Genomic DNA, 27,856 nt, shown 5'->3' with positions numbered 1-27,856 from the left:
CCCCTGCTATTAGCAGCGAGCAGCTCATCTAATGTTATGAATTTATTATGGAGGGTTCCTTTTTTGGTTTTTTTTTTGGATGACTTCTGATCACTTCTCTTTATTTTGGTGATTTCAATTTCCTGCCTAAATTTATTCATGACTACTGTCCTCTTACGTCAACATGGCCTTTAGATAAACAGCTCTTCTCCCTCCTTAATGTGTGCTCCAGCTGCCAACACTGAGTTTGAAAGTGAAAAAAATATCCCAACTCCTTTATTCTCCCCATTTATCATCCCAGTGGGGAAATCTCACAGTTGCAGACAGCTAGTGTGGCTACAGATCCAGATGAAGAATAGACAAGGATGTCTACACACAGATTTCCTGCCTAAACTCCTGCAGAGATCTGGTCACCGCAATCAGTGGAGCCCAGAGAGCTATCCAAATGCAGGTGCCTTCTTCAAAGAGAGGTGAACAGCTCTCCAGACTCCAGTAAGTATATTAATTAGAGCTCAACTGACGATGGTTGCACTTTACAGACATAGCTCATGTATAGGTACTTACCTGTAGATACCTGAAGTTAGTTATGTGAATCTGGATCTGACTCCCACCCTCACTGAAGGGAAAGGATTTATTGAATCCCTAAACACAGGACTGCAAGTCTCCTTTGACCAGGATATCCAAGAAACTAGGATGGGACTGGGAGATGGACACAGGACTGACAGGAGCCCCAAAATCTTGTAGACACCCAGCTGGGGGTTTGACCTCACAAGGGACCAAAAGCCTATAAACTTTTGACCCTTCTAATTTATTTTATGCCTTTTCCATACAAATAAACCTGCAGCAATCATGTTTTTGTTTCTTTCAAGCAAGAAAAAAAATTTGAAGTCTTCCCAAAGTACTGTCTCATGCATTTGCAAGGTAATTTTTGGTGCATTGTTTAAGGGGGCAACAGAATAAGGTGGAAACTTCAATGTGCACGACTACTTACTGAACTCACAAAGCAGTGTTCAGATTCTCCACTTTCAAATAGGATGACATCTTTTATGAAGACTGCGATAGCTCTCATTATGAAGGACATGAAGAGGTGCATATGAATGTAATTTCGAGTACAGTGTAGTTTTCTGTTGGGAAGAGATGAAACAACATTTCTTAATAGCAAGGCTTCTCAAAAGCATTATTTATCTATTTACATATTTCTTCTGCTGAGACACAAACTTACAATTAAACATTAGAAACCCTGAGACAGACTATGTTCTGATGTAAATCACTGCAAATCCACTTAAGCCTTTTTAAATCCACAAAACATGTGGCAATCCATACATCTGCAGCAGTGTAGCAACAGCTTTTCCAATTCTCAGAACAAAAGGTCAAAATACAGAATGACAGACAACAGGTCCACCACACTGCTCTCCACTGGAAAAGAAATGGTTTTGACTGAGCTAACGGCGCTCATGATAAAGGTCTGTTTTCTACAGAATGTTTGTACTGCAATAATTCCTTTCAAAGTGAAATGTTCCTTCAGGAGGAGAAATTCTTAGCAGCTGTTGCCAAAATTAACACATATTACAGGCTTTCTGGAGCAACATGAACTATATTTTCACTTTAAAATGGCTAGTTATTAATGATATTGAGAATAACATCAGGGTTTTTCTGTCCCTTGCCCACCAATAATTTTAAGATGAATTCTGATCAAGTGGGTCTTTTTTTTCAAGTGAGACTTTACATCAGCTAAAGTGAAAGGCCTAATACTCTGGAAATGGGTACTTTGTACAGTCATCAGAACCACAACAGACCTCACTCAGCAACATGATCAAATTACCACCGCTCAGTGAGTCACTGTGCATTGGCAGAGTTTATGCTCTTAAACTCTGACGATGGCAAGATAATGTGACCAAGCCGAGTCCTCTGTGCTTGCAGGTGAAGGCAAGTCAAATTACGCTGTTTCCCACAAATGAAGAGTGTTAATCCCGACAGTTTCACCAGCTTGGCTGGCACATTGTGCCTTGTTGAGATGAGATAATTTGCGTGAGTGTCTGATTCACTCTTCCCTTGTAAGAGGAGTGGAGAGAGCATGTGTGCTGAGAAGTGCAAAGATCTTGAAGGGTGAGGCCAGTCTTGGTATGAGCATGAGAGTTACCCTAGAAGGTATGCTGTTTCCTACAGCTTTCTTTGGGGGTGATGTCTGGACCAGACTGTCATAAATTGGACAACCATATCACGCATTTCAGGGAAGCCATTAGAGTGGCATGAGGAGATGGAATCACATCTAGAAGGTTCTTCCGTCTCACAGAGTTCTGCTTTTTGCTGTTCTCCCTATACATAAACAACATTATAATAGATTACCTTATATACAGACTTCCTTCATTGGAGGCACCCAAATTTAGATGCCTGAATCTATTATAAACAACAGAGACTGAGGATTAATTCATTTGCTGCAATCTAGGCATCTAATGACATTTGATACGCTGTAGAGTACCTGCCCATCAATCCATATGGGCTTGGGTCTCCTGAAGGTCCTGCATCGTATCTGCTACCCTTGTGCGCATCTCAGAGGCTCCAGCGTGTCTAAAATGGCTCTGGGTGTCTATGTCTTGCCATAGAGCTACAGCAGAAAGTGCTTCTGCAATAGAATTTGGGAGGTAGTTTTGGGGTGTGATTCACCTGTACCATTTTGAATACCTACTTTAGTAGAAATGCATGACTCCATAGTATCCATATATACCATATCGACTAGGTCTCTGTGGACTATAACAAGATTATGGAATAATGGCCTCCAATACAGAGATCCGTCACATAACAATGTACATTTAGTGAGATGAATCCCACCTAAATAATTGGACTGGGGTTATAACTCTCACACAAAGGCCACAAATCATACACCAGAAAACAGTGGTACTGAAAGATGGAGGAACTTTCCTCCCCTGTCCCCTTCTGACTTGACCGAAGTCTTTTCCATCCACCTGTAACGCTCATAGCCTGTAACTTAAACAGCCACTATGTCCTTTGAGTCACCGCCTTACCTATGCCTTTTTTGCTCATGGACTTACCTGAAGAGACATAAAATGATCATAGCAGCCGTGAGAGCAATGAGCGATAAGGTATGTCCAATGGTGTAGCCAGTCTTGACTGTGCCATAGAACGCCGTTTGCTAATGTGAAGGAAAGAAACAAAACAGGTCTTTCAAAGAGCTGCCAACACGCATTCCTAAATACACTATCACTGAGCTATTACTGACTTTCTTGGTGAGACAAGGAAATTGTCTACTCCATTCTCTTAAAAAACCTCCAGCTCCTTCACCCTTTAAGATCACATCTAGTAGAGTACATGACTCAAATACCACCGGTGTGAATAAGAACATGTCCAGTTGCAGTAGAGCTTGGATCACTCCAAAACCAGGTTACAGTTACACAAGGGAAAAGTTCATGCAGGAAGGAGTCTGATTTGACACTTGCAGAGACAGCTACATGGTTATAATCTTGTGGAACAAGAATGACTAATGTTCAGTTAAACAGCACACTGACACGTCGTCTCTGAGGTGGTGAGTATGACGAGCTTCATCTTACTAAGGAAGTTTGAGCACAGAACTGGTCTGGAAATTGGTTTGCTTTTGTGGAAGCTAGACATTGTGTTTCAGCAAGTAAAACCAAAATGTTCTCACTGAAATCACAGATATGTTAATTCAGAAATATATGTTAAGTTGGAAATTAGTTCATGGCTTTTCTCTTTGATAGCACACAGAGGGAATCTCTGAGCATGAGGCACCACGGGACTTAAATCCAACAGGGAATCCTGGTCTAAATAAAATGGGGAAGTAAGGCAACAAAACTCCAGCTCTCCTAAGGCTCTGCAGCAACTCTCTAAATCAATATATTTTGATTTTCAGCTTAAAAAAAGGACAAAAGATCAGTTGGTATTTGGACATTTGTTTTATCGATAAAAAATCCAAGTTTTATGAGAGTCTAACTCAGTTTGTGGAAAATCTTATTTTTCCAGCCCTTGATTGACCCTCCTCTGCCCTCCTTGTCACCATTTTCTATAAAAAACCCAAACAACCAAAACCGCAAAGAGCAGTTTAGACAGAAAATCTAAGCCCAACCTTGTCTGGGAAAACACTCTTTAATAACAGCACGGGTTGACATTTTTATATGCTATTTTCATAGTCCTTGACAAGTACTAGGTACTTTGCAGAACCAGTGAGGCTGAGACGAGTAGTAATCCTCTAGCATTTGCACAAGCCAGCTTGGAGTTAAAACAAGACAGAGCTTTCAGAGAGTGCAAAGGTTACACTGGTCATATCTATATTGCTTCTCAGACCACAGATTTCGGAGATGGCTAAAAGCATGGTGTCTTCACAGCCCCATTCAATGAATCCACCTCACTAAGAGCTTTGGGTCAGTAACTCTGAATACATAATTCATAGCAAGGGTTTCAGGCAAATTTATTTACCTGATCTCGCCCATATGATGCCAGGAGGCTGCTATGGTGATGGAGTCACCCAGTACGGTATGGTCATGCCTAAGCTTCGCTCATCTGCACTGCATGGAGGGACTTGCACCGCAGTAAGGAACAGCGGAGGTTCCACCTTTCTACCCCACTGTCTTGCAGATTCCACCCAAAGCTAACTAAATATAGCCTTGTTTCCAGTCTTGTTTGAGTTTGGACTCCCAAAGGCAGCTGAGACTTTCCCAATAAAAGCAGTCAACTTCCTTCATGTTGATTTCATCTTTGTCTCAACATCTAGTTTCCTTCTTGATGGCACCAGAGCAGAAGTGTTCCAGGAAAGACCTGGCCAGCAGAAGGAGGGAGCTTGTGGTAGGGGACTGAGTCTGAGGAAGAGGTTGTCCCACACTATATTTAGGAGAGCAGAGAAATGGGAGAAAGGAAATTAAGAGATATCATAGAAGATGTCAGTAGTGGGGTGGCGGACGGAAACTCTCCAGTGTGAATACAGGTATAGGCCTTTCGCTTCTTATTCGCAGGAGCAAGTTATGCACAGAAAGTTCTTGGTGTTATTCAACAAACAATTCCCTGCCCTTATATTTTACGATGACCAATCCTTCTTCTGTACAGAGAGATGGCTCTTCATTCAGCTTTAATGTAGCATGTGGGGTCATCTCTGTTCTGGAAACAGCACATAATGACTTCTCACTCTTCATTTGTACTTGCTAATGACAATCGCTTCCTATTTTACAGATATCAAAGCAGAGAATATGACCCAAGATCATAAATGGAATTGGAATTTCACTCAGAGCTCAGATTATTAAAATACTCTTATTAGGAAAAAGAGGGATTTAGACAAGTGAAGGAAATGCATTCCAGGATGCCTGGGTTCTAGCTAGACTGATTTACAGAGTGAAATTAGGCAATTTCATCATTCTCTCTCTAACTTCTAAAAGCCTCTGCTTAATTTCACAGGAACATTATAAGAACAATTAGTTAAGGTAGATGCTAAACTGAGATTAACTGAAAATTAGCTTCCTCGGTTTCTGTTCAGTAACCATATATTTGTCCCTTGGTAACTGAGATTAGAATGTGAAACATTTACATTAGTAAGAGAAAAAGAACAGAAATACTGATACCAAGTCTTCCAGTAGCCCCACATCCAAACATATTTTGGGTTCATGTCACCTAGCCTAAAGTCATCTGGGCTCCCCCCCAGTGTAAATGCAAATAGGTCCCTTTGGAGAGAAATGTGGGGTGAGCTGACCTCTGGAGATGTCTGTTTTCTTCACCATCTTCAGACAGAGCCTATAGGGATGCCTGGGGTGGCCCCTCTCTGACCAGACGGAGGCACACAAGGGACAAGTTGTGCGTCACGTCTGACAACGGGACAGCAAAACACCCCACCCCCATTTGCTAATATGTGTTTTTTAAAGGTCAGGTTGGAGAAGGAATCATTATCACTGCAAAGATCATAAGTGCACTACTTTGTTGCCTACATCATCTGCTTCTTAGGGACTGCCAGAATTCACAACTAAAATCTTACACGCAGCCCTTATTTATTTTTCATATTTTTCTTGTTGTTTCTGACTTGAGACCAGCAGGCATTAAAAGTGCATGAAGTGTTTTAAGCGTGGAAGGTTATCAGTCTGTTCTGGACCTCACGTCCCATACAGCCTGCTGTTCTTTTTTTTCTATTCCCTTTACTTCTTCCTCCCCAAACTGACAGCCAATTCAACAACAACAAAAATCTATTCTTCTTCACAGGCTAGTACTGCATGTTCACCCCCCTCAGCCACCTTTCACACAAATTAGACTTAAACAGCATGACAAAACCGCGGAAATCGAGAGAAAATAATTAAGAGAGAATTAAAAGAACACAATACATGTTCTCTTGGTAACGAGGCACTCTGGCAACGCCGCAATCCATTGCGTCGCCAAAGCATGTCCCAGGAATTCCCAAATCCCCTTTGCAGCTGGAACATAAACCAGAGCTCTCAATAGAGGACCTTCCCAGAGCAGACCCGTAACAATGGCTTTCGCAATGCGCAACTGGGGCCACATAGCTCAATCTGAGAAATGGGACACTTGAGGGTCTGAAGTCACGGCTGACCTAAAAGGCAGACTAAGGCTCTCTCTAGTAGAGCCCTGAAATCCTTTGTGCAACTTTCCCTTTGCTATTTTCTGTATTCTTTCACTATTAAGGCTGGCTCAGTTCTGTTCAGATTCTCCGTTAAGTCTCTGAGGGCCTTGGTAATGTGTGACCTTACACAAAGACCTCTCACCATATGTATTTATTCATTATTGAGATTCCTATGTCCAACATTCACAAACACTGACATACATCATACAACAGAAAAAAAACATGGGCATAGGTTTAATATAAAGATACGGCTGCAGTGAAATACAATTCTTTTCTAGCACAAACTTTTTCTTGTTGGCTATGGGACAGCTATATGTGACTAGTTTACATTAGATGTTGAACTTTTACTTAGGTGAGGTGAATCCTGCTCCTAACAACACTTGTTACCTTCTTTAGACATTACCCTTCATGTCTCAGCATGCAGCAAACCAATAACAAACTCCTTCCTGTGTACTGACAATACTCTATAAAGCTAATTATACCTAGGTCAGTGATTACTCATTTACACACAGGCAGTATCCCAGAGAGCTTGTGGATTTCTTTACGAAATTCAGTAGCATTCTATGAAAATTTTTTGTGTTCCCTACAGTTTTCTAGATCTTTAGCTGTTGAGCAGCACTGATGGCAAGGGAGTTATATCCTTTTATGCCTTTTGATCTTTTGGTGCTTATGTTGGCCTAGAAATACTGGAATCACCGTATTTACTTAAGGATAAATATAAATGTGGAGGGCTTGGTTCAAAGTTGAACATGGAAAACCGAGCACCTGAAGTTATCTTTGGGCATCACAAAGACACTGGTCTGATCTTCTCAGTTGCTGATTTCCTGCTAACCCCCTGGAAATCAAAGGATGATCGTCTCTTTGACCAGACATTTGATCTCTGCTTCCAGGGATCCTCAAGAGGATCCTTCCTTCTTGAGGAATCAGAGTGGGAATGGAAAAAATTGGGCATGGGAAGATCATGTGATTCTGGTATTGATCCCTGGTAAAACTTGATGTCTATCCATCCAGGTTTACAAACCTCTTCCCCTGGAGTGCTGTTGGAATCATATCCACAAGCTACGGCATACGGTGCAGGGTACACGTCCGTCCAGCCCTGGCTTGTACAATTCCTGGTCACGTTACCTGGAAGAAAAGAGAAAAGGATAACTTAAACAGAAACATTCAGCTTGCTGTTAAACAAATGTCTGCCTTTTGTTGATTCAAATGCCAGAGCACATTTCTTGTAACACCGAAGAGTAAAATTCTCATACATTTTCTCTGTTACAAAGTGTTCGTATTACAGAGAACACACAAATGGGAGGGACCTATTGGGTCATAAAGTTCAGACCTCAAAAACAAGTACATTTTAATACTGAGGTGCCCACAAAACATCTCTTCTAATAGTACCATAATGCCAGTTGTACCCAGACCTTTGGTTGTTGGCACTGCACCAATATTGTTTGAGTGTGTTATTGTCATATTGCCTTTGTTCCTGGAAAATTTTTCATCTAAACAGAGCAGCGAAGTATTTACATCTTTCACTTTGCTTACGAGAAGCCAAGACAAGGATAGATGAAGTGCTCATTTCACATTATGCAGGTAAGGTCAGAGGTCTGGGAACTGAATGCAGTCCTCAGACCCCAGACCTTGCCTACAAGATGAGCCCTCATCAAATGTGATTCCTGGAAAATGTACTGCACTCTTATTTGAGAACCAAACACTTCAAAATTTGGCTATGAGGGGAGAAAAACCAGATACTGACAACCTGTATTGCCTGTTTTAACATGTATACTCAAAGGCAGGAAGATTTCCTGGACTCTTAAGCAAGTTGAGTGCCTAGGGCCTCCAACCAGCTAAAAAGTGCCTTAATTAACATAAGAACATTTCTCTCTTTTGGCCAAAACTGACAGAACTGTGAAGTTCGCATGCCTCTCTGGTACTCTGCGCTTCCTGGTCCATCCAGGATTGTAAGGGGGCCGTCCAGTGCAAAAGCATTTCTCATTTTGTAAGACATCTCTGGTTCCTGTCCCAGCTGGACCTCAAACCCACATTGGCTAGGTGCTGTACAGACATTAATCAAGCAAAAGAAGGAGAGACCAACGATCTGATTAGGATAGGCCTTACCCTAAAACATTCATAGTCTAAAAGGCCAAGATAGATGTTTGTCAGACGGAAATAACAAAGAAGCAATACCTCCAACAGTACATTACAAATTCCCTCAGCACCCACTCTGACCACTGGTCCCTACCCTGTCCATCTCATGGGAATCACATCACTATGGCATTCCTTCGGTGTCATTTATCACACAAAACTGCCTGCCATCCCTGGCTGGAAAGCTGGTACAATAAACCAGAATGAACAAACAGTAGTCAAAACTTGCTTCTTAGATGAAGAACTACATCAGTGAAACTCAAGAGCTTTGCAAACATTTCCAGCAATGGGGTTCTTTGCACACAGGAATAATAAAACTTCTGCAAACAGGAGCAAATCAATTACGCAGCTATGAGTCATGAAAATATTCAATCGTCACCTCCAGGAATTTCTGACAATTGAGTCAGCTGAACAGCTTCCTAACCATAGACCTGTCTTGCACTGAAATCAGCAGCAGCCTATGCCCTGGCTTAACTCATTTCTTGAATCCCTGTGACAGGTGGATTTTGACACTGAAACTTGCCCCTGTAATTTGTCTTTACAACAAATCTAAACTCTGGTGCCTTTGTTCATTTTAACAGCTGCTCCAAAAGAAGTTAACTTTAGCACAGTTTGGTGGGTTGCTGTTCCCCAGGCTTTTTCTGCCCCATCATTGTTTGCATTTCTTTTTACCAGGGTTCATATCGGGATCATAAGAGATCTTGTGCAAACAAATCAAGGACATGAATGTTCAATACTTTCTTTTTTTTTTTTTTGAGGTGTTACGTAATTTCTGTTATTTCTTCTTCATTACAATGGATCCCATTATATGAACTTTTTTGCTTCCTATTTCCTGCTCAAAACTCCTCCTCTCTGTTTGGGGATGCCTTTAGTTTTCACTGTGGTTTTGATTCTTTGCTTCTTATTCTCAGTGAAATAAAGGGTGCTCCTTTTAGCTTAATTTTCTCATGTTTCTCTTATTTCTTCTTTTTACGTGCACTTCCTCACAATTGTTCAATCCTTTTGTAATTCTTCTCACTGCTCTCAAGAACGCTTTCAAAAGTTGTCTTAATGCTTTAGCAGATGTAGAAACTAAGGTAGAGGGAAGCACAATGATACAGCTTTGCTGATATTAAAAAATAATAATAAAAATGTCCCTGATTTTAGGGAAACTCATTTTGCAGAGAAGTTCTTCTACCACACTTTGCTGCTCATGTCACTTTTTGATGCGCAAATTCACACACATGGTGTGATACAACAAACCTTTCTAATAACTCATGTTCTGTACTAGATGTCTGGGAGGTGCAAAAAGTACAAAGGTACAGATTTTACCACACGACAATTTTGGCTCAAGTGATGCATGATATCTCCGCTCAGAGCAAACAATTTTTCTAATTACTGCTACTTACCAGATTACTTTCTATACTGAAAATGAACATAAAATTTGGAAAAGCGCCTCACAAGCTTAGTTCTTACTCTGAGGTTTACAGGCAACAAACTTCAGACTGAAGTATTAAACTGAGATTTTTATGTTACAAGCTCTGCCACAAAGGTCCAGTGAAACTGCAGCCAGTTCTTGCAATTTCCCTGGGTCTCAGTTTTCCCACCAATAGTAGGACTTTCGTAATGAAGTCCGATCTTCTGCCAATGGGAAGGCAAAGTGTTCAAAGCACCAGACGTTTTATATGCTGTTTTCCAGAACTATTTCCCATTAACTTGTGTTTCTCACTGCTTTGTGTAACACACATTCTCCCTAGAATGATGGACTAAAGAATTACGTTGAAGCTGCAAAACCTGAGTGGCAGTATCAGAAAAGACAGAGCTTCTGGACTTAGAAATGGTATCTCCACCCTTTGAATGTTCACAAGGTTTCCAAAACTTTCCCATTTCCTATCAGACTGAAGCTAAATGTTTTTAAACTCTATTCCTAGAGGATTAATGAGAAAGGAGACCAAGGCTTTATAACTCGGTAACAAGTAATTAGCAACGCACAGTGGAAGAGATTCACTGGAAAGCATCCTACTGCCAGTAGGTTTGTGCTCCAGGCTCTCCTCTACGTTGTGGAAAAAGGAGGTTCAAGTCCCTGGTGTGAACAGTGTCCCCTCGATAGGGTAGTATTAGTTAGCAGCCATGAAATAATCTGCCTTTTGTGGGGTTTGTATTTCATTTTGATCAGAAATGTTACAACTGTCAAACCAGTGCATCTACTCCTAAAAGCCACATCCATTTCGATGAGATGAGGTTTTCCATTTAAAAAATATAAACGAAAAGTTTCATTTGAAAAAGGCACAACTAACTCCTATTTACAATAACAATAACCTCATAACATGTCTTACCAGACCTTAGCTTTCTGCTTTCACTGAATCACAGACCGGTTGAGGTTGGAAGGCACCTCTGGAGGTCATCCGATCCAAACCCCCTGCTCAAGCAGGACCACCTACAGCTGGTTGCTCAGGGGCATGTCCGGATGCCTTTTGGATATCCTTGGAAACCTCCAAGGATGGAGACTGCACAGCCTTTCTGGGCAACCTGCTCCACTGCTTGGTCACCCTCACAGTAAAAAAGTTTCCTTATGTTCAGATGGAGCCTCCTGTGTTTCAGTTTGGCCACGGTTAGAAAATGCAAAGGCGATGAGAAAGTTGAAGAGGGTCTCATTACTTCAGAAATGCATTTATGAATGGGAGCCTTGAGTGTAACAGAAGCCCTCTTCTGGGTGCTGTCAGGAGCACAGAACAAAATCCCCGGTTCCCATTTCAGGGTTGCACAATCTCTGCAGAAGCACCAGGCGTATGGTCCCATGAGGATGGGATATTGGTTATGAGATGCTGCAGTGACATACTGCTCTCCAGCTCATCCCCAGCAACTCTGTGTGCGGCAAGAGGAAGTAAGGGAACTAGGCTAAACTGTTTTCATTGTAGTGTAAATTAAGTGAAATCTCTCCACGGCTGCCAAAAGTGTAAATCATGCATGTTGGGAGCTATCCTGGCTCGGCAGACGCACAGTAATTGCTCAGGTGCAATAACTCGATTGTGTATCTGAGTCCTGAGCAAAGCATCACAGGGAGACAATTAGAGGGATCTCAGCACCCCAGCTCTTTCACTGCTGTCTTCTCTCTTTACAGATATCAGGACAAAGGAGTTTAAAGATGAGGTTTTAAAGGAAACAAGGTGAAGATCTTTTCATAAGGCTCCCTGCCAGCTAGGGGGGGATGGATGTACAAAGGGAGAGAAATAACAGTACAGAAATGAAAGGAAAAAAAAAGAAGTTAGTTCTCTAGATGTGGCAGAGATAATGTGCAGAGCTAATCCTTACACAAGCTAAAGAAACTATAGCTACTGCTGGAGAACCAGGATGTGAAACTAAGCAGTCAGCTTTCCAAAAGTATGCTGTGGTATAAAAGCCACTGCTTACAGAACAGAATTACAAGTGTAAATATGAGGCTAGACCTTTGGCTCATTTATATCAGTGTTTATGACAGTCAGTGCATAAAACACTATTGAAAGGCAAAGGGTGAAGCCGCAGGCCCGAATAACCAGTTTTCGGGAAGTTTCACTGCAACAGTGCCTTAAAGGCTCACGTGTAGCATGACGGGCCATAATTGGTTTAATCAAATCACCACATTTCTTAGTCCAGCCCAAGACATGAGCTCTGCCTCTTCTTTGCAGATGTATTGACCACGGAACTACAAACTTGTTAGTGGCTTCAGGTCAAGCCCCAGTGAGAACGGCAGGGTCTCTCCCGAGCTCAACACCAGCCGGTCTGCAGCACGCTAAACGCTACCCAACTGCAAAGTTAAGCAGGCAGGATTGGCCATCCAAGTCAATGTAAACTGCCATATACATTAATATAAGTATGTATAATAAAATACATCTCTTCTTCGTGCGCTACCTCTGCCTGTATTCCTTGAAAATCTGCTTGCGGTGTGCCACAGTGATTAACAATCACGTACACGAAGCACGAGGAGAGATTGCACTGCCTCTGTACGCTTTTGCATCTTTCTAGTATCGTGTCTGCTGCAGGACAGGACTTCGCCATCTGGCTCAGCAGCTGCTCCTGGTTTAAGCAAATGCTTCTTTAGAGTTCACAAAGCCCTCTCTAATTTCCTAATCTGTATGGTTTGATGGCATGCCTATTATGGAAATGGAATTGATGGTTGTAAGCAATTATCTGAATGATCCCATCTTTCCTTCTGATTAGCTTGTGTGGTTGTACAAAATCTGGTACATGGCTCGCACCTATCCTAAGTGGCTTTTTCTCACTTGCAGGGGGATTCAGAAGCTCTCTGCTCTGGGTAACAAAGACAGAGGGAAGGAAATTCCTCTCAATGACAACAAGTAGGACTGGCTAAATTCTGAGAGAAGTTTTGGTTAAAAGCCCCCACATGTTTCTTTTTAGCATTAAAAAACCCCAGTAAAATAAAAAACCCCAACACCTGTAAACTCATGATGGAAATGTCCAAGTATTCCTGGTTTTAATTCAGTTTTTGGATGTTCAGCTTTTACTAATTGTTTTAATTCAATTTCTTCTGAGGAAAGAAGCATTCTCCTCTCCTTTTCCTATCCCACAGCACTCTTATCTTTTTTAGTTGGATTGACAAATAACACTGAATTGACAGTACTGATACCGATCAGGAGACAAGGAGGACTTTTTCGTCTTTATCCCCTGCCTTTTTTTTTTCCCCAATCGGGTGAAGAACTGTTGAACTTCCTAGGAAGCAGAGCAGGTTAAGCAGCTAAATGACTTTATGGCTTTTCATCTTGCATATCCTGGTGATGGTGGAAAAATCTTCTCATCTCCCTCAAATGGAGGTTGCCTATGAGCTACTGTTCTACACACCTAACCACTGAATTTATCTTATTTGTATACCCTGAATTTTTCTTACCTCTTTCTAATAATTCTGATAGCTCTTTATACTTTTGGCTTTCACTTGTACCTTCCAGGTCTATCAGCCCTACGATTTCTTTATATGTTGTGTGAAAACATGCCTCCATATAGTTATTTTAGACCTGCTGATAGACAATTTCGTTTAGTACCCCTTCTCTCATACACCACAAAAGAATTATTCCCCAGCTGCTTTCTCCACAACGTTCACGACTGTATTTACCTCTGACTTACACCCTTTCAATCCACATGTTTCTAGACGGAAGAGCATTAATCTAGCTACTCTGCTTGTACAGTGCCTGTCCATACCTTTATTCACACACTGTTCCAATGACAGTGGCCCTATTCCACTTTGGATGTGAACCTCTCACTATCACCTGATGGACCTGCTCAGCTGCAGCTTTCATGAGGTCTTCTGGCCTTGATCTTGGTCCCTCCGCTGCCAACACAAACAGCCCACAGGGTTGACTCCAAGTCTTCTTCCTCTGCCTCCAGGATCCTCAGAGCCCTATACCTCAGACCCCCTATAGAGGGGTCTAACTCTGCTCTGCAGTGAATAATTTTCCTCAGTGTAGCTTGGGAAAAATGGAGAGACGTTGTTCTACAGCAAAACACTGCACACACAATTTATTAACTGGGACAAACTTTCTGGAACAGGAGCAAACACACGCAAAACTTCTAATTCAATTTCCTGATTTATAAATGTATTTGGGAATGATGTGGAAGAGTTATGAATCAAAATGACTTTGCAGATTGGGTTATACCAACCAGTAAAGGGCCTGGTAGAGGAATGACATGATTTATTCAAGACATATTGGAAGAGAAGTGAGGAGTTAGTGGAACCAAGATAAAACCAGAACATTTTCTTTATAAAAGGTGTTTGTTCTGGGTAGGAGTTAAACACTGAACAGGTGAACTGAATAAATGCAGAGAGATAACTGTATGCGAAGCAATTTGTTGCCTATGTCTAGCTCTTAAGGTTTTTTTCTTTCTTAATTTCTTTTTGCCTCTCATCTGTTTCAAATACACACTTCAGACTCAGCAACATGTCTGAAAGTTTCTGTCATAGGTGAGGTTTTAGCTCTTTGATCTTAGTGGAAGAAAACCTCTTATCGGCTTTTAATGGGAGCCTGAATTCAAACAAAGAGATGTAAGGTCAGTCATTGCTAAGGGGTGTTTGCTTTTGTCTCCCTCTTGCTCCTCTTGCCCTTTTCTGTAATAGCTTCTAAAGGAGAGGGGAAGGTCTGCTCTGAGTAGCAATCTGTCCTGCTTCTCTGTCATCATATTCCATGTTCAGAAATTGATTTTTTTCAAGCAGAAGCTATTAAAGCAATAGCAGTTCTTATCATTTACTCTTCTTGAGATGCTGCTGAGCCCACTGGAACACCTCTAGTTCCATTTTTATTATTGATCTGTCCTACTGTTACTGGGAAACATCTGAGACTTTCAGAGAGCTATAGCTTGCACTAAACTGGATGCTGAAGTGGTTAGATCTGGAAGAAACTTGTGGGGTAAGTCGTGACAAGATATTTTCCAAACGTGCTTTATCTGCCTCAGTCATGATCTCACAAGATCATTCTTTCAGTACAATTTCTGCTTAGTGTTTCTTACTATTTCATATTTTCAGTATTTCATAATTTAATGCCATAGTACAACCTGTGGCACAGTGTCAGCACCTCACAAAACAGACACAGCCTTCAGTTTCTTTATTTGGTCTTTTTCACATCACTTGGCCTGCAGTTATTACTGCCACATCTCCGGTGCTCTGAAGCTTACTGCACCCTGGATTTTGGGAAAACCTCCTTTTTCCCATATCGTCCTTTCCCCTTCCTGTACATTACATTTCTAAGCGTGAAGATCTCAATCCTTAATAAATACAGATAATTCCTCCCTTCTTAACATCACATGTTCCCATTAGGTGCTTTTTGTAAACTGTTTTCTCGCACTAAAAGCAGAACTGCCAAACTCTAGGACAAATTTCTCATCGGATGTCTTGATATTGCAATCATAGTATACCAGGAAATATTTACAAGAAAAAGATGCACATTTCTGGGTAAGTAGAGCTATAGCAACCCCACAAGCCAGGGGCTGTTAATGGGCTTTCAACCTAAGGACCTCAACAGTGTGCACTGGTATCACTGGACATACATGACCTGGGGTTCTCTGGAGGATGGTCGAGAGGTTCAGCTACTGCTCACAAAAACCTTCTCAGCACCAATCCTTCAGAGGACTGGAGCACATGCCTTGTGACACCTCAGTTGCAAACAAATCTCAAAGGTCTAAAGCAAAACCAAGCTTTAAATACGCCATATATCCGGAAAGCCACCTGCCTCTTTATTTACACCCATGCACATTGCTGGAGCTGGCTAACACTAAAGCTGTACTCTTAAACACAAGTGCAAAATCAACACTGATCTGTAGAAACGGGGTCATCCAGCACTGACTTCTGCCTTGGACCTTCTGTTGTCCATGACAGATGAGAAAAAGGAACATCAAACAGGGCTGGAGGCTGCCCTGATGGGTACAGTGAGCAGGAGTGTTGGCTGACTTGTCCCCTTTGCTGTGACTTCAGGGTGGGCTGTGCAAATAAATGGCACAATTCCATGAAAATGAGGAGGTTTCCTGGCAATTCTGCCTTTGTGATATGAAGGCACATTTGCACAGCAGAGCACCTGAGCAGATCGAGGGCTCTCAGTGAACAAACCTCCATAACGGAGGCTCTCAACTGCTTGTTTCCTTTTAAATGAGCATTGTAGTAAATATATAGTGGGTCTGGTTGCTTTTTGGGTTCTCGATGGTAGCGATAATGTCTTCTGCTCATCTGCTGCTATCTGCTGATCCCTTTCCTCATTTTATTCAGTTTTCATTCCAGTTTCAAAAGCAATATAGAATAAAGGAGAAAAAAAAATTGAGGAAAAGAATGCTGGCTTGAGAGAGAGATTAAGATGTTTTTCAAGTAAATGAGAATCATTTTTGGAAGGGGTGGAATAAATGTGATTCTTCATTTTTGTTTGTTTTCATCTACTCATTACAGATCTCTTTTGCATGAGCAAAAGGTTGGGATTCATCTCATCTAACTTTTGCCATGGAAATGTAGGGAGTCTAGTCTAAAGTAGACTATCAGGTTCCCTGATCCAAAGGTCATCTCATCCCTTCCTAAGAAATGTCATGGGATAACCCACGTCCTGAAAGTGCTGGAGGGAGAAATTAGACAAGGAGTTTAGATTAGATGCTTAATGTTAGGTGCCTGTGGTTCAGTGGAAGGAGTCTTATCCATATGTTTAACTAAACAAAAAGAAAGGCACCAGAATACCAGCTCCCTATCCATGTCTTACAAATTTCATTTGACTATGCTGGGACTTGGCTATACTCTGCTCCAAGACTCACTCTGAGCCAACAGGGACTCACGTGTTTTTGGAGGGCTCTTCAAGCTTGCAGGTGGCATCAGTGGAACTACCTGCAGTAATCTATTTAACCACTTGCTTGAATGAGGGGCTCATTCTCATGTTATTTTGTGGGGAGCTCTTCCATTTGCTCTGTTCAGTTGTGTAGAGTTGTGTGTGTGTGCCAGAACTGGAAAGGGTGGGGAGAGGTGAGAGTTGGGTATTGCTTCAGCCTGAACCATTAGGACCTGGATGTTAACAGTAAATGACATACATCCAATGAATTTGACTTGATTGCCTCTGTCCTAATGAAGTTGGATAATGCTACAAAGGATTAGTCAATGTCTTTCAAAGTGAAGGCATGGAGAGAGGGTGTCATTTCCAAATCTCTCTACAGATGAATCAGGAAAAAAAATGAGATGACAGAATTAGACCTTTGCTGTCCATCATACTAAATTTGCCAAAAGGCCATCAGTCAGAGGCCGGGAATGCTATGAACCACATTTTGTGTGTAAGTGCTCACAACAACTGAGATGTACGTAGGATCAAATGGTAGTTAAAATAACTTTGGGCACAATATTAAAAAAAAGAATGACAAAAGACAGCAAAAAAGCTCTTGATTTATATTTGTTGAATTGAAATGTACCACAGAGAAAAAGACACCTCTTAAATTCAAATGAAAAAGCTATCTGACAGAAGAGTATGAATGTGCAAGTTTAAAATGATAACAGGACATCAAATAAATAAATAAATAAATAAATAAATAAATGTAATCTTCATCATGGATTATGATTTAAAATATCCACAACAACATAAAAAGATCCATGATTTCTCAGGTAAGTCTTGAGGCTCTGCTTATGCAGAAAAGGGCTTGTTTAATTACTTTAGGTCAGATTCTGAATGCTAATGCTCATATAAACTTCAGTTACTCCAGGTTTAGAAGACTGTAAACCCAGTGAAGAATTTGTCTCCAAGTTCTTTAGTTATAAGACAATATTTGCATACAACTTGCAATGTTACTAAACACATAAGTGATTTAGATACATCTGAAAATTTTATCTATGTGTCTGCAGATGAGCAGAATTGGTCCACCTAGAGCTGAGATCCTGAGTATCTGTTCTGAATTACTCCATAGACTTCCCTCCATGAACAGTGGGGAAATCACACGATGGTTCAAACCCCCGAGAAACACTGCCAGGACATGTGTGATGTGCCTCCCTGTTTACTGCAGGAGAAAACCCATATATCTGGCTAGATTTAATGTTGAGCTTTCACACAGCTAACATTAGATGATACTGACCCTGATGACCTGCACCATGTAGACAGAAAGGAGCAAGGCTGAAATCAGTAGAAAACCCAACTTGATTAACATACCATCTTGTTTAAATTAAGGAGTTTATAAATCCCTTGACTGGATTGAATCATCTTTCTCATGCAGCCTAGAACTTTTCCCAACCGCCTTGTAGAAGAAGAAAAACTTGCTGTTTTCATGAATCAATGCTGATAAATATCCCTGTCATTTCAAAATTCCTACTTAAGAGAAAAGATTGCACACCTAAACACTCAGTGTTGCTCTGCATGAGTATGTACCTTAGAGGTGACATACAATACAACTGCCAATTTTTGTAGCTGGTGTTAGCCACAAGAGTCTGGTTACATGACTCCCACCCTAATTTTTGTCTGAAGAACTGCACAAAAACTTCTGAATGAGCACCATGGAAATCAGGTTAACAAACTGAGTGCATGTAAAAGCTGTCAACAATAAGCACAGACAGCTTCGTGCTCCTTCTAAGACTCCAGGTAGTCAGTAAAAGCATTGCTTCCATGGATATCCAAAGCCAGATATGACTTGGAGGATTTGCTTCTCAGCATGTAGGATTTGGGACTGCTAAAAAGGACAAAGAGCAGCAGCTTGAAGCCAGGAAATATCCTGAGACAGACAGACAGCATTCTTAGCAATGACAATCAAAGGATGGGGCATAATTTTGCTGAGACAACTCCAGATTCACCTGAGACCAATATTTAAAGTCTTGGCTTGCGTTTATAGCTCATAATGCACAAATTATATCTGAATATTCAGTGAACCGGTGCAGAACTGAGTCCCTCACCCTCCTGGCAGTCAGTAAGCGACACGGTCCGGTCTCTTTCCCTCTCTGTATCTTTGGCTCACGGCATATGAAATGCCATGGGTCCGTCAGAAGAACACGCAGAAGCAGCCCAGTAGACGTTCTGGGTCCTTAATATCATCTAATCACTTACTTTAAAAGCTCATCAAAGCTATGTCCCAAGTTAGCCTTTACTTCCCACTGGAACCTTCCCCCAGTTTCTACTGTGAGTCTATTCATGGCAGTTTGCACGTCCTGCTTTTGTTGAATATTGGCTTAAACTACTCTTTTCCCTCCTTGATTTCACTCTTGCAATGGAGACTCTCACCTTCTCAGAGGTGGGAAGATACGGCTGAAGCTGCAGTGATATCTGATAACAGTGCTGGTATTGTTTCAATGCATTTGACCAATATTGAAGGATTTTGAGTTGAATTATGCAAACGCACGCACGTATTGGTGTGCTTAGCTCCACACAGGGAAGCTGCCATGCCTGGGTGACTCCAGAAGCGGCACTATCCACCTGCAGAGAGGCAGGATCCAGATAGCTCTGTTCTAGATGCCTTGAAAATAGGAATATACCAGAATTAATGATGAATTGCAGTCCTCACAGTCAGTAGGCCCACTAAGCACAAGGAAGGGAAGTGGAGCAGGAAAGAGAAGTAAAACGTGTTCATGAGGGAGGGGAATGGATAGCAGAAGTAAATTTAGAGCATCAGAATAAAAAAGGAGTTTGGCAAGCCCGAAACTCAGAAGGATCTCACCTCGTTGAGTGGTATTCCAGAGCTTGGTTATTCCCATCCCCACCCCCTTATGTCAATTAATCTCATAGTTGAAGCTTAAAAACTGTCTGTGCTAATTTTTACTGTTTAACATGTGCACAATGGACAATTTGCTTTTGGAGCAACTGTGGAAAACAAATCTCTATTACAAATGTTATCTTCCATGTATTGAAAGAAAGCTGGAACGCTCTAGTCAAGGGATAGCAAGTAATGGACAATAACAAAAGGTGTCAAAAATATTTTAATCTATCATCTTCTTCACATGGTACTGATGAATGTCATGAAATAATGAAAATCTTCTGGATTTGTGAATGGCATAAAAATTTAATGTCAAATGACATCAGGACTATGCTAGGCATTTTAAGGTTTCTAAATGCCACAAGATATTTTGTCTTTTATTTACCATGAGACAGGATATTAGTCATTTGAAGAGCATATTCTCCATTAGGCAGGAAAATCACATTAACTCTTTTTTTCCCAGTATTTCACCCTTTTCCTGCTATAAATATAAAAAAGATTTTCTCTTGCTCACAACTTGGTATAAGCTTTTATCTTCCTGCAAAGGGATCAAAGAGTAAGACATAAACATTAACCAGATGATTGATTTCCTTGAAAGCTATTCAATGATACTCACTACTACACAGGAAGAACTGCTTCACAAACTTTAATGGCATTAATTTTGCAACAAATCCTGCAACACAAGTGGCAATCTTACCCTCCCTTTATTTAAGACCATATCTGCTTTCCACATTTGTATATGATTGTACAAAGTGCATAGCTCAGAGAAAATCAAAGCTTTTGCTTCTGCTTTGGAAACAGCATCAGTTTCTCTGTTTACAGAAGAAGATGCTAGCATGTATGCTCTGCAAAGGTGGGATTCACTCATATCGTAAGACATTCACATCTGCCAGAGCCACTCTACAATCAACTGATTATAAATGAAGAGAAATATGTGGTTTATCAATGTTATTCAATTCATCCTGAAGTTGAAATCTGAAAGTCAGCTGAATTGCACCTCTAAGGAGCCTGTTTCTCATCACTTACTGTAAAACAAGCTCAGAGATAGGTTTACATATGGAAAACTCTAAATGCCATTCCAGGTTAGAAATTATTTTCCTAAATACAGGTATCTTAGCACTGGTTGAGGAATCCTCATGGATTGCTTAGATCCCCCAGAGTATCTCAGATGGCACCAGATGCTTATGTTTAGGAAACTGAATGGAGCCCTCATGCAAGCTTACCTGCGAGTTTAGAGCCGGCATTTCTACTACACTCAACAGAAAATTTATTAATGCAGCAAATGACATCTAAAGAGCTGTTCAGGTTCCTACATATAGTTGTCTGTTGGCTGTACTGACTAGATTACTGTTGACATTAATGGGATCCTAGACACCTATCTCATACAGACACACCTGCATTAGAAACAGCAGAAATAAAGAGCTCTGAATCCGCTTTCTCCAACAAAGCAAGTCACTCTGTGCTTTACCATACTAAGTGAGGAGAAATAAGTATTTTCATGGTGCTGTTCATCTGATCTCCTTAAGTGGCTAATTTATGATGAGATGAATCATACCCTAGCCATCACTGACCAAACCAGCCAGCTTTCCAGTGACTGGAATCCTTGGATGACAGTCAGATGCAAAAAACTACACTTAACTCGAGGGAACTCATCCAAAGCAATGTGAAATCCCCCTAGAAGGCTGCTGACGTTGCCAGCTGCAAGGCTAGATGACATTTGCTGAGCTCACTGCTCACGGAACAGCACAAATGCCAGTAGCCACGCTACAACACGGATATGCTGGGAAGGGTCATGGGTTGGTTTGTGTTTGAGGCTCTTTCTTGGCCTGGCACATTGAGATAAGTGCACAGAGAGTCCAAGTGATGCCGATTGCTCTCGATGAAGTCTGGACTTCTTCCAGAATAGGAACCGTTCACTCGCCTAAGCACAGGTTTTTTGAGATACCCTTAACTACCTGAGAGATCCAATGACACATGAACTATTGGAGAACTGCACCATTCTGCAGGAGAACCTGGAGACCAGGATGTCCTAGGACACCTTGGAAAGCAGTAGTTGCCCTGAATGGGCAAGTTTATTGAGTCCCATAAGCCCATCCTACCGCACAATTAAAGGCATCCCATTTTCATTAGCTTAAGTTCAACACAGCCACAATGACATATATATGATCAAACATATATAATACTTTCCTCATTGCTCTGCCCTGGTGGGATGAAGTAGTAGAAAAACTTCTTAAAGAGTTTTTTCTTCCCATTTCACTAACTCTGCTGGGTCTCTAAAACCCAGTGAGCGAACGTTGTGCTCAGGAGAGGATAGGGCACAATGCATCAACAGCAGGCAATTATTCCACATGGCTGAACCAGTGTGCAGGGGTCTTGTCCTGCAAAATGTTAAATTACAGCAGCTTCTGCCTGCTTCCCCTGGGTGTTGACACAGCAATGATGAACTACTGGGGAGTTTTGGAAACAGGGAGGTTAAAGCACTAGCATAGGACTCTGGGGATTTTGAATTTCTGCAAAGACTTTTGGTGTGGCCTGGGCCAAGTCATGTAATCAGCGTGTGCTGGTTAATCAGTGTTGTGCCCTGGCCTGTTAAACAGGGATGGTATTGTGTCGTTACTCCCATTCAAAATCTATCCTATGTGTTTGGACTGTAAGGCTGTAAAAGTGGACACTTATCAGCTTGGTGCATAATCTCCAGTGCAAAAGAGCATAATTCTCTGTGGAGGTCTGCAGGGCTACTATAATAAAAATGGTAAATAATGACTATAAACTACCCGGAGACAGAGTCCTCTTGTTGTTGCATGGCCCTTGAGATCTGAGTTTTAAATTAAAGCTTCCCAGAACACCCTGAAGAGTGAGTTAAGCTACTTTCTCCATTAACCTTCCCTGCCCATTATTTGTCAGGTTAATTTCTTGGCCTGTGGCCAAATTTGCCATTTCAGCAGAAAAATACTTTATTATGTGCAGTTTCAGCTTGTTTATTTTATGTCAGAGACTTAATTAATTATAGTGCTAAACTGTTCATTTTGTACAACAAACATGCTATTACACAAGGTGATTCATTTTTCACTGCACAACATCCATATTATTGGATTTCACCAGGAGCCATGTTTGCATCCCTATGATCCAGAGTAGTACGTGGTGCTGCAAAAAGGATAGGGAGGATGCTCTAACGGTTTGGGCATTCATGTATGGCTTGGAAACCTCCTTTATCTTGTGCAAAGAGCTTGTTTCTCCCTCTGATTATACCAAGAACCTTCCCCTGTGATACGATGTGAAACCCCACAGGCAGTGAAGCCATAAAACCATTTCAGTGAGATGAGCCGTCTGGTTTCGCTTACCGAGAAAGGTGGTGAGGAATCTGAAGTACTTTGGGCATGGCCGTACCACAACTTCTCCCACCTCCGCTTCAGGCCAGCACGTGATGTTGTCCCACTGCCTTCTGCAACCTGGGGAAAAGAGAAAAGCAGCTGGTAGAACAAGCACGAGTGGTCTCTGCTGGATGGAGCAGAGGAACCGGGGCAGAGCAGAGGAGCTGTGCAAAGGCCTGTGGAGCCTATCGCCTTGGTGCAGGCACCTTTTGGGAGGAAAGGCACAGAAATATTTTCTTTAAAGAGGTCGCTTTCAGCTCTCCCAGTCCCTGAAATTGAGCACTGGTGGTGTCTGTAATTTTCCAGAAATTGGTACAGAAAGAACAGCAGATCAGTGCGCGAACCGGGAAAATCGGAGTTAATAGAGAACAGTGCCTTTTTTTAGATGAAAAAGGCAGAAATGCCTAATTAAATCTCTCTCTCTGTTGCATTAAAACACCTGGTCTGAACATGTGAGAGATGCTCCCCTTCCTTCTCTGCTTCCCCCAAACTTCTGTCACCAGCTTTTTCTTCCCCTTGAAATGAGATGATTGCGCAGGGGATGTGCTCAGGAGGAAGGGGACACTGATGACAGTCGAGGGACCAGGAGCCAAATCCCTTCCCCAGAAGCAGTTTTTCTCTTTAAAAAGGGAGAAGGCACAAAACACTCCTGGAGGCTGAGGAGGGACAGTGCTGTCAGGAGATGCTCTCTATGGAAGGGTGGTGCAAGGTGGTACGCTCCCAGCTATCCAAGCTAGGAATGAAGGTATAACCACCAATGGAGCTAACTTCAGGGAGAAAACATAGGATTTTGTTAAAATTCAGCATTTCTGAAGATTTTCTGGATAGAATAAAAACTTTCTTGGAGAAAAAAATTGCATGTCCTTCCTACAGAGTTATAATATGTTGTTCTGATTTTGTCCTTTTATTTCTGCTTTCTCAAAAGACAGTAATGATATCACAGACATGCTGCACTGTTGAGTAATGTAACGTTAGCACTGAAGCCAAAAGGAGTTGGCAGACCTGAATTAAAAAAAAAAAACAGACGTGTGTTTGCCTCAACATCTTACATATTTTAGAGTTCTTACTAGAATTTTGAAAACACATTTTTTCCCCTTTAAATTTCCAACAGACAGGCATTTCAATTGCTGCCTAGGTTAGATAGATGGGTTATCAACAGACCCACTTTTTTATAGCACCTCTGCTCTCGGTTATTTGTCATGCCCCATTGGATTGCAACACTTCCCCAAATGTCATTAGCGTGTTGCTGTTAAGGTCACCAGCCTAACAAGAGAAACTAGAATATGAAGAAGAAAACTTTGAGAAAATACTTTTCACATGCAAGCAAAGGGAACTATGAAAACCACTGTCAAGCTGCATTTCTTGGTAATTATATCCCGATCTGAAATTCCTCCTTTAAATCATCTTTTACTACTTGAGCTAAGAAAAAGGCTGGTGTCATCATCAGTCTGTTCAGACAGAGGCAGCATGCTGTCTCAGATCAATAAAGAGAGCACACAAAAGTGCTTTGAAGCTGAAAAAGAACCCTCAGCTCTCTTTCAAAGTTATTTTATGGGTTTTTCCTTCCTTCCTTCATGAGCAAACAGAACTTTTCAAATGAAGTCCTGAGGTGAGTTTATCGGAGCCTGAAAAATGAATAACTGACGGTATCTTCTTCATGCATGCTCTTCCGTAGCATTCATTAAAATTCAGTTTTCAGGTTTCTAATATCAGGTGCAAAGCTCAGTTTCCACAGCATCATACTTATCTGCCACCAGCCAGCAGCTCCAAAAGTGCTAAGATATTAGATATTCTGCCGGTGGAAAACAGAGGATTTCATGAGAGGATCTTTCATGTTCTACAATCTTTTCCTCCATCATCCTCAATAAATTATAATGCACCCATTACCTCAGGACAGGCTATAACGCAAAATAAAATACAAGGTGATAGAATCAGATGGCTTTTTAAATGTCCTGAATTACGTGCTTTGAGAATTTTTGTGATATGTATCTTTTTCTGTGTAAGCATTTTTCACCACCACCTGTGATGCATTAAAAAAGCTTTTAGGTGTTCACTTTGGTAACAAAAGCTCTCTTTGATTAAAATAAAGTGAAGACATACAAGACTGGCCTTGCAAGACACACAAAGCGGATCTTTAAAAATTATTGCCCCTGTAAAGACCTCTCATATCTGCCTATTAGCTCTTCCAACACCAGTCTTTCTTATTGACCCCCCCCCCCCCCCCCAGACGTGCTGACAATATTTGTGCTGCTGCCTGGAAAGGTCCAGGTTTTAAAGGTGGGATTCATATACCAAAATCTATGCATCTCAACGCCAGACCTGTAAACCTAAAGAAGCCAATGGAAACCAGAGCTCTGGCTGGCAGTTCATGTTGCTGTAGGATGGTTATCTAAAGTTCAGAAAATGAATCATTCTTTGGAGGTGTCCTCTTCTCTCCAATGACTAGAAGAGGACGTGCATGAGTAACTCGAGTTTAATGAATTGGAATGATACAAAGATTGATACCTCCAAGATGCTTTACATTTGCAGTCTGACACTTGCTGCTCACCCTGTAGTCATCCCATTACAACACAAGGCAAAAGTTTATGCCTGTCCATCCAAACCAGGACACAGACAACCTTTATCAGATAACCTTCCAAAAAATGGTTTTCTTTCTCCAAATCTGGTAGACCTTACCCTGGCAAACTGCTGGGATCAGGGGGTTGGCAGGCAATATTCAGTCATTTCAGCATGACAGATCAATACCTAAGAAAATTATTTGAGGCCAGAAACAGCTGCAATGTGCCTTTGAAAAAGGAAATCCCTCTCTTCCCTGTGGCATCACTTGGTTGGTCTTCATGGATGTAATAAAGATGACAAATTGTTTTGCCTGATCAAATCATGTTTGGTGATTGCTAAGTGCTTCTCCATTAATTAATTATAAATGTTGTCTTCTCCCTTGCACTCAGTATCTGCAGGAAGATAGGTAAAGGTATTTATCAATCCTTACCCAAGGCAGCAGGTGCAAATGAGCCATGAATACACCTACCCTTCAAGTCCATTTCAATTAAAAGTGCTGCTCTGCTCATTTGTTTGTTATTGAATGCCAAGGAATACGCACTGCCAAGGGCTGTGCTTTGCTTTGGAAAGGATTACAAGGGAGTCTGGAGAAGCAGTGTAAAAATAAGCGTGTGACTTTTTCAAGAAAGTAGCATTTACCACATCCCTGGGTAATCAGGTACGCTATTTAAACTCTTGTCATTATAAGTGTGTGTGTATATACATATATATATGAAAGAGAGTCTTTTCCTTTTCAATTATTTTAACTGTGACTTCCAGACACTCAGCTTTGTCCTGCAGGTGCCTGGTAGATCGTGAAGTGCTCTCTGGAGCCAAATATCTTCTTCTGGAGGGCTGCAAGGAGAAATCCTTCATGAGTCTAAAGAAGCTGCCTTTTAACCTTCCTTCAGATAAGCAGATCAAACTGCTCATCATTGCACTATAAGCCACGCAATTAGTGGAATTACTAGCAGCCACCTCTCTCCCTCTTGAAGTGGGCTCCTGAAGTCTTGCTCAAGGAATGGGCTGGAGGCTGTCGGCCACACGCAGGAGCTCAAATCTTTACATCCAGCAGCTCAGCCTCCCTTTTTGCAAGCCAAATGCCCCAAGTGCAACCCATGGGCCGCATCAGCCTCAGTTGGGCTTTGGAGAGCCCTCCTCTAAGAGGTTCTGACTCAGAAGAAGTGGCCGCAGACCACTGACACAGTCCTGGCTGCAGTGGGTTAGGAAATCCCACCACAGCTGCAGAAGGTGGTAACCTTTTCCACTGTCTCCGCTAAATGTGAATCAAAGCTCAGGCCCTCATTTCCTCTCCCTTTAAAAGGTTAATAAACAGAAAACAGGTCAATCATCATGAGGCACAGGTGTACAGTGGTTTGCAGAACTGGCAGAATAGAGCACAAAAAACATTTATTTGAGTCCTATCTACACTTACAGCAAATACACAGTCAAAGCTTATCTAGGAAGCAGCAGAGAATAACTTTCCTTCATGAATAAACATGACTTCCAGAGCTCTGGCATGGCTGTGAGGTGTGACTAGGTTTGGCTGAGGGAAGAAATGAATGGCAGTAGGCTGGTGCCAGGCACTCTCTTAACCCAGGAGAACTCCCAATTCAGAAAAAAACCCCCTTCAGCACATCTCTCATTCACACCAAATTCCCCCTAAGGAATGGGGTCACTCCTGGTCTTTCCCAAAGGACATTCACACACAGGACTTTTGCTCTTTGAATCCATGTTCAGATGCAAAGATACCCTTTTGATGCCTGGGGTATCTCAGGATCTCTGCATGCCTCTCACTACCCACAGGTAGGTAACAGCAAGGTAAAAGCTCAGCTTGATTAAGCCAAGCTGAGATATCACTGGGTACCATCACAGGCTGGCGTGCTTGCAATGAAAACTCATTTTCACTCCAGTTTGCTATCAGCAGGCAGTTTCCAACCTCTCTGGAGTCAGGACTGTAAAGAGCTATTGGGTGACATTCATTCTCCCACTGACAAGCTCATGCAGAAGTGCAGCCTAGGTGCTCACCCGTGGTTTGCCCAGTTTGGTCTCATTACAACCAATTATCATTGCATCAACCTTCTTGTCCCAGTTGAGCACTAAG

General features: G+C 41.7%; 1 protein-coding gene across 1 annotated transcript in view; it reads right to left on the bottom strand.

Moving 5' to 3' along the window:
* The window catches only part of LOC128151064 (vasoactive intestinal polypeptide receptor), a 122,012-nt gene that overhangs the window by 39,417 nt on the left and 54,739 nt on the right, over positions 1 to 27,856 (bottom strand). Inside the window, exons 3-6 of the mRNA XM_052808067.1 lie at positions 23,185 to 23,292; positions 7,587 to 7,690; positions 3,030 to 3,130; positions 971 to 1,103 (exon numbers count right to left, since the gene is read on the bottom strand). Of these exons, the coding sequence (XP_052664027.1) occupies positions 971 to 1,103; positions 3,030 to 3,130; positions 7,587 to 7,690; positions 23,185 to 23,292 (446 nt within the window). The remainder of the gene's footprint in view (positions 1 to 970; positions 1,104 to 3,029; positions 3,131 to 7,586; positions 7,691 to 23,184; positions 23,293 to 27,856) is intronic.

This window comes from Harpia harpyja, chromosome 1, assembly GCF_026419915.1.
Source record: "Harpia harpyja isolate bHarHar1 chromosome 1, bHarHar1 primary haplotype, whole genome shotgun sequence".
Taxonomy (NCBI): Eukaryota; Metazoa; Chordata; class Aves; order Accipitriformes; family Accipitridae; genus Harpia; species Harpia harpyja.
This window is presented reverse-complemented; position numbering and strand designations above follow the sequence as displayed.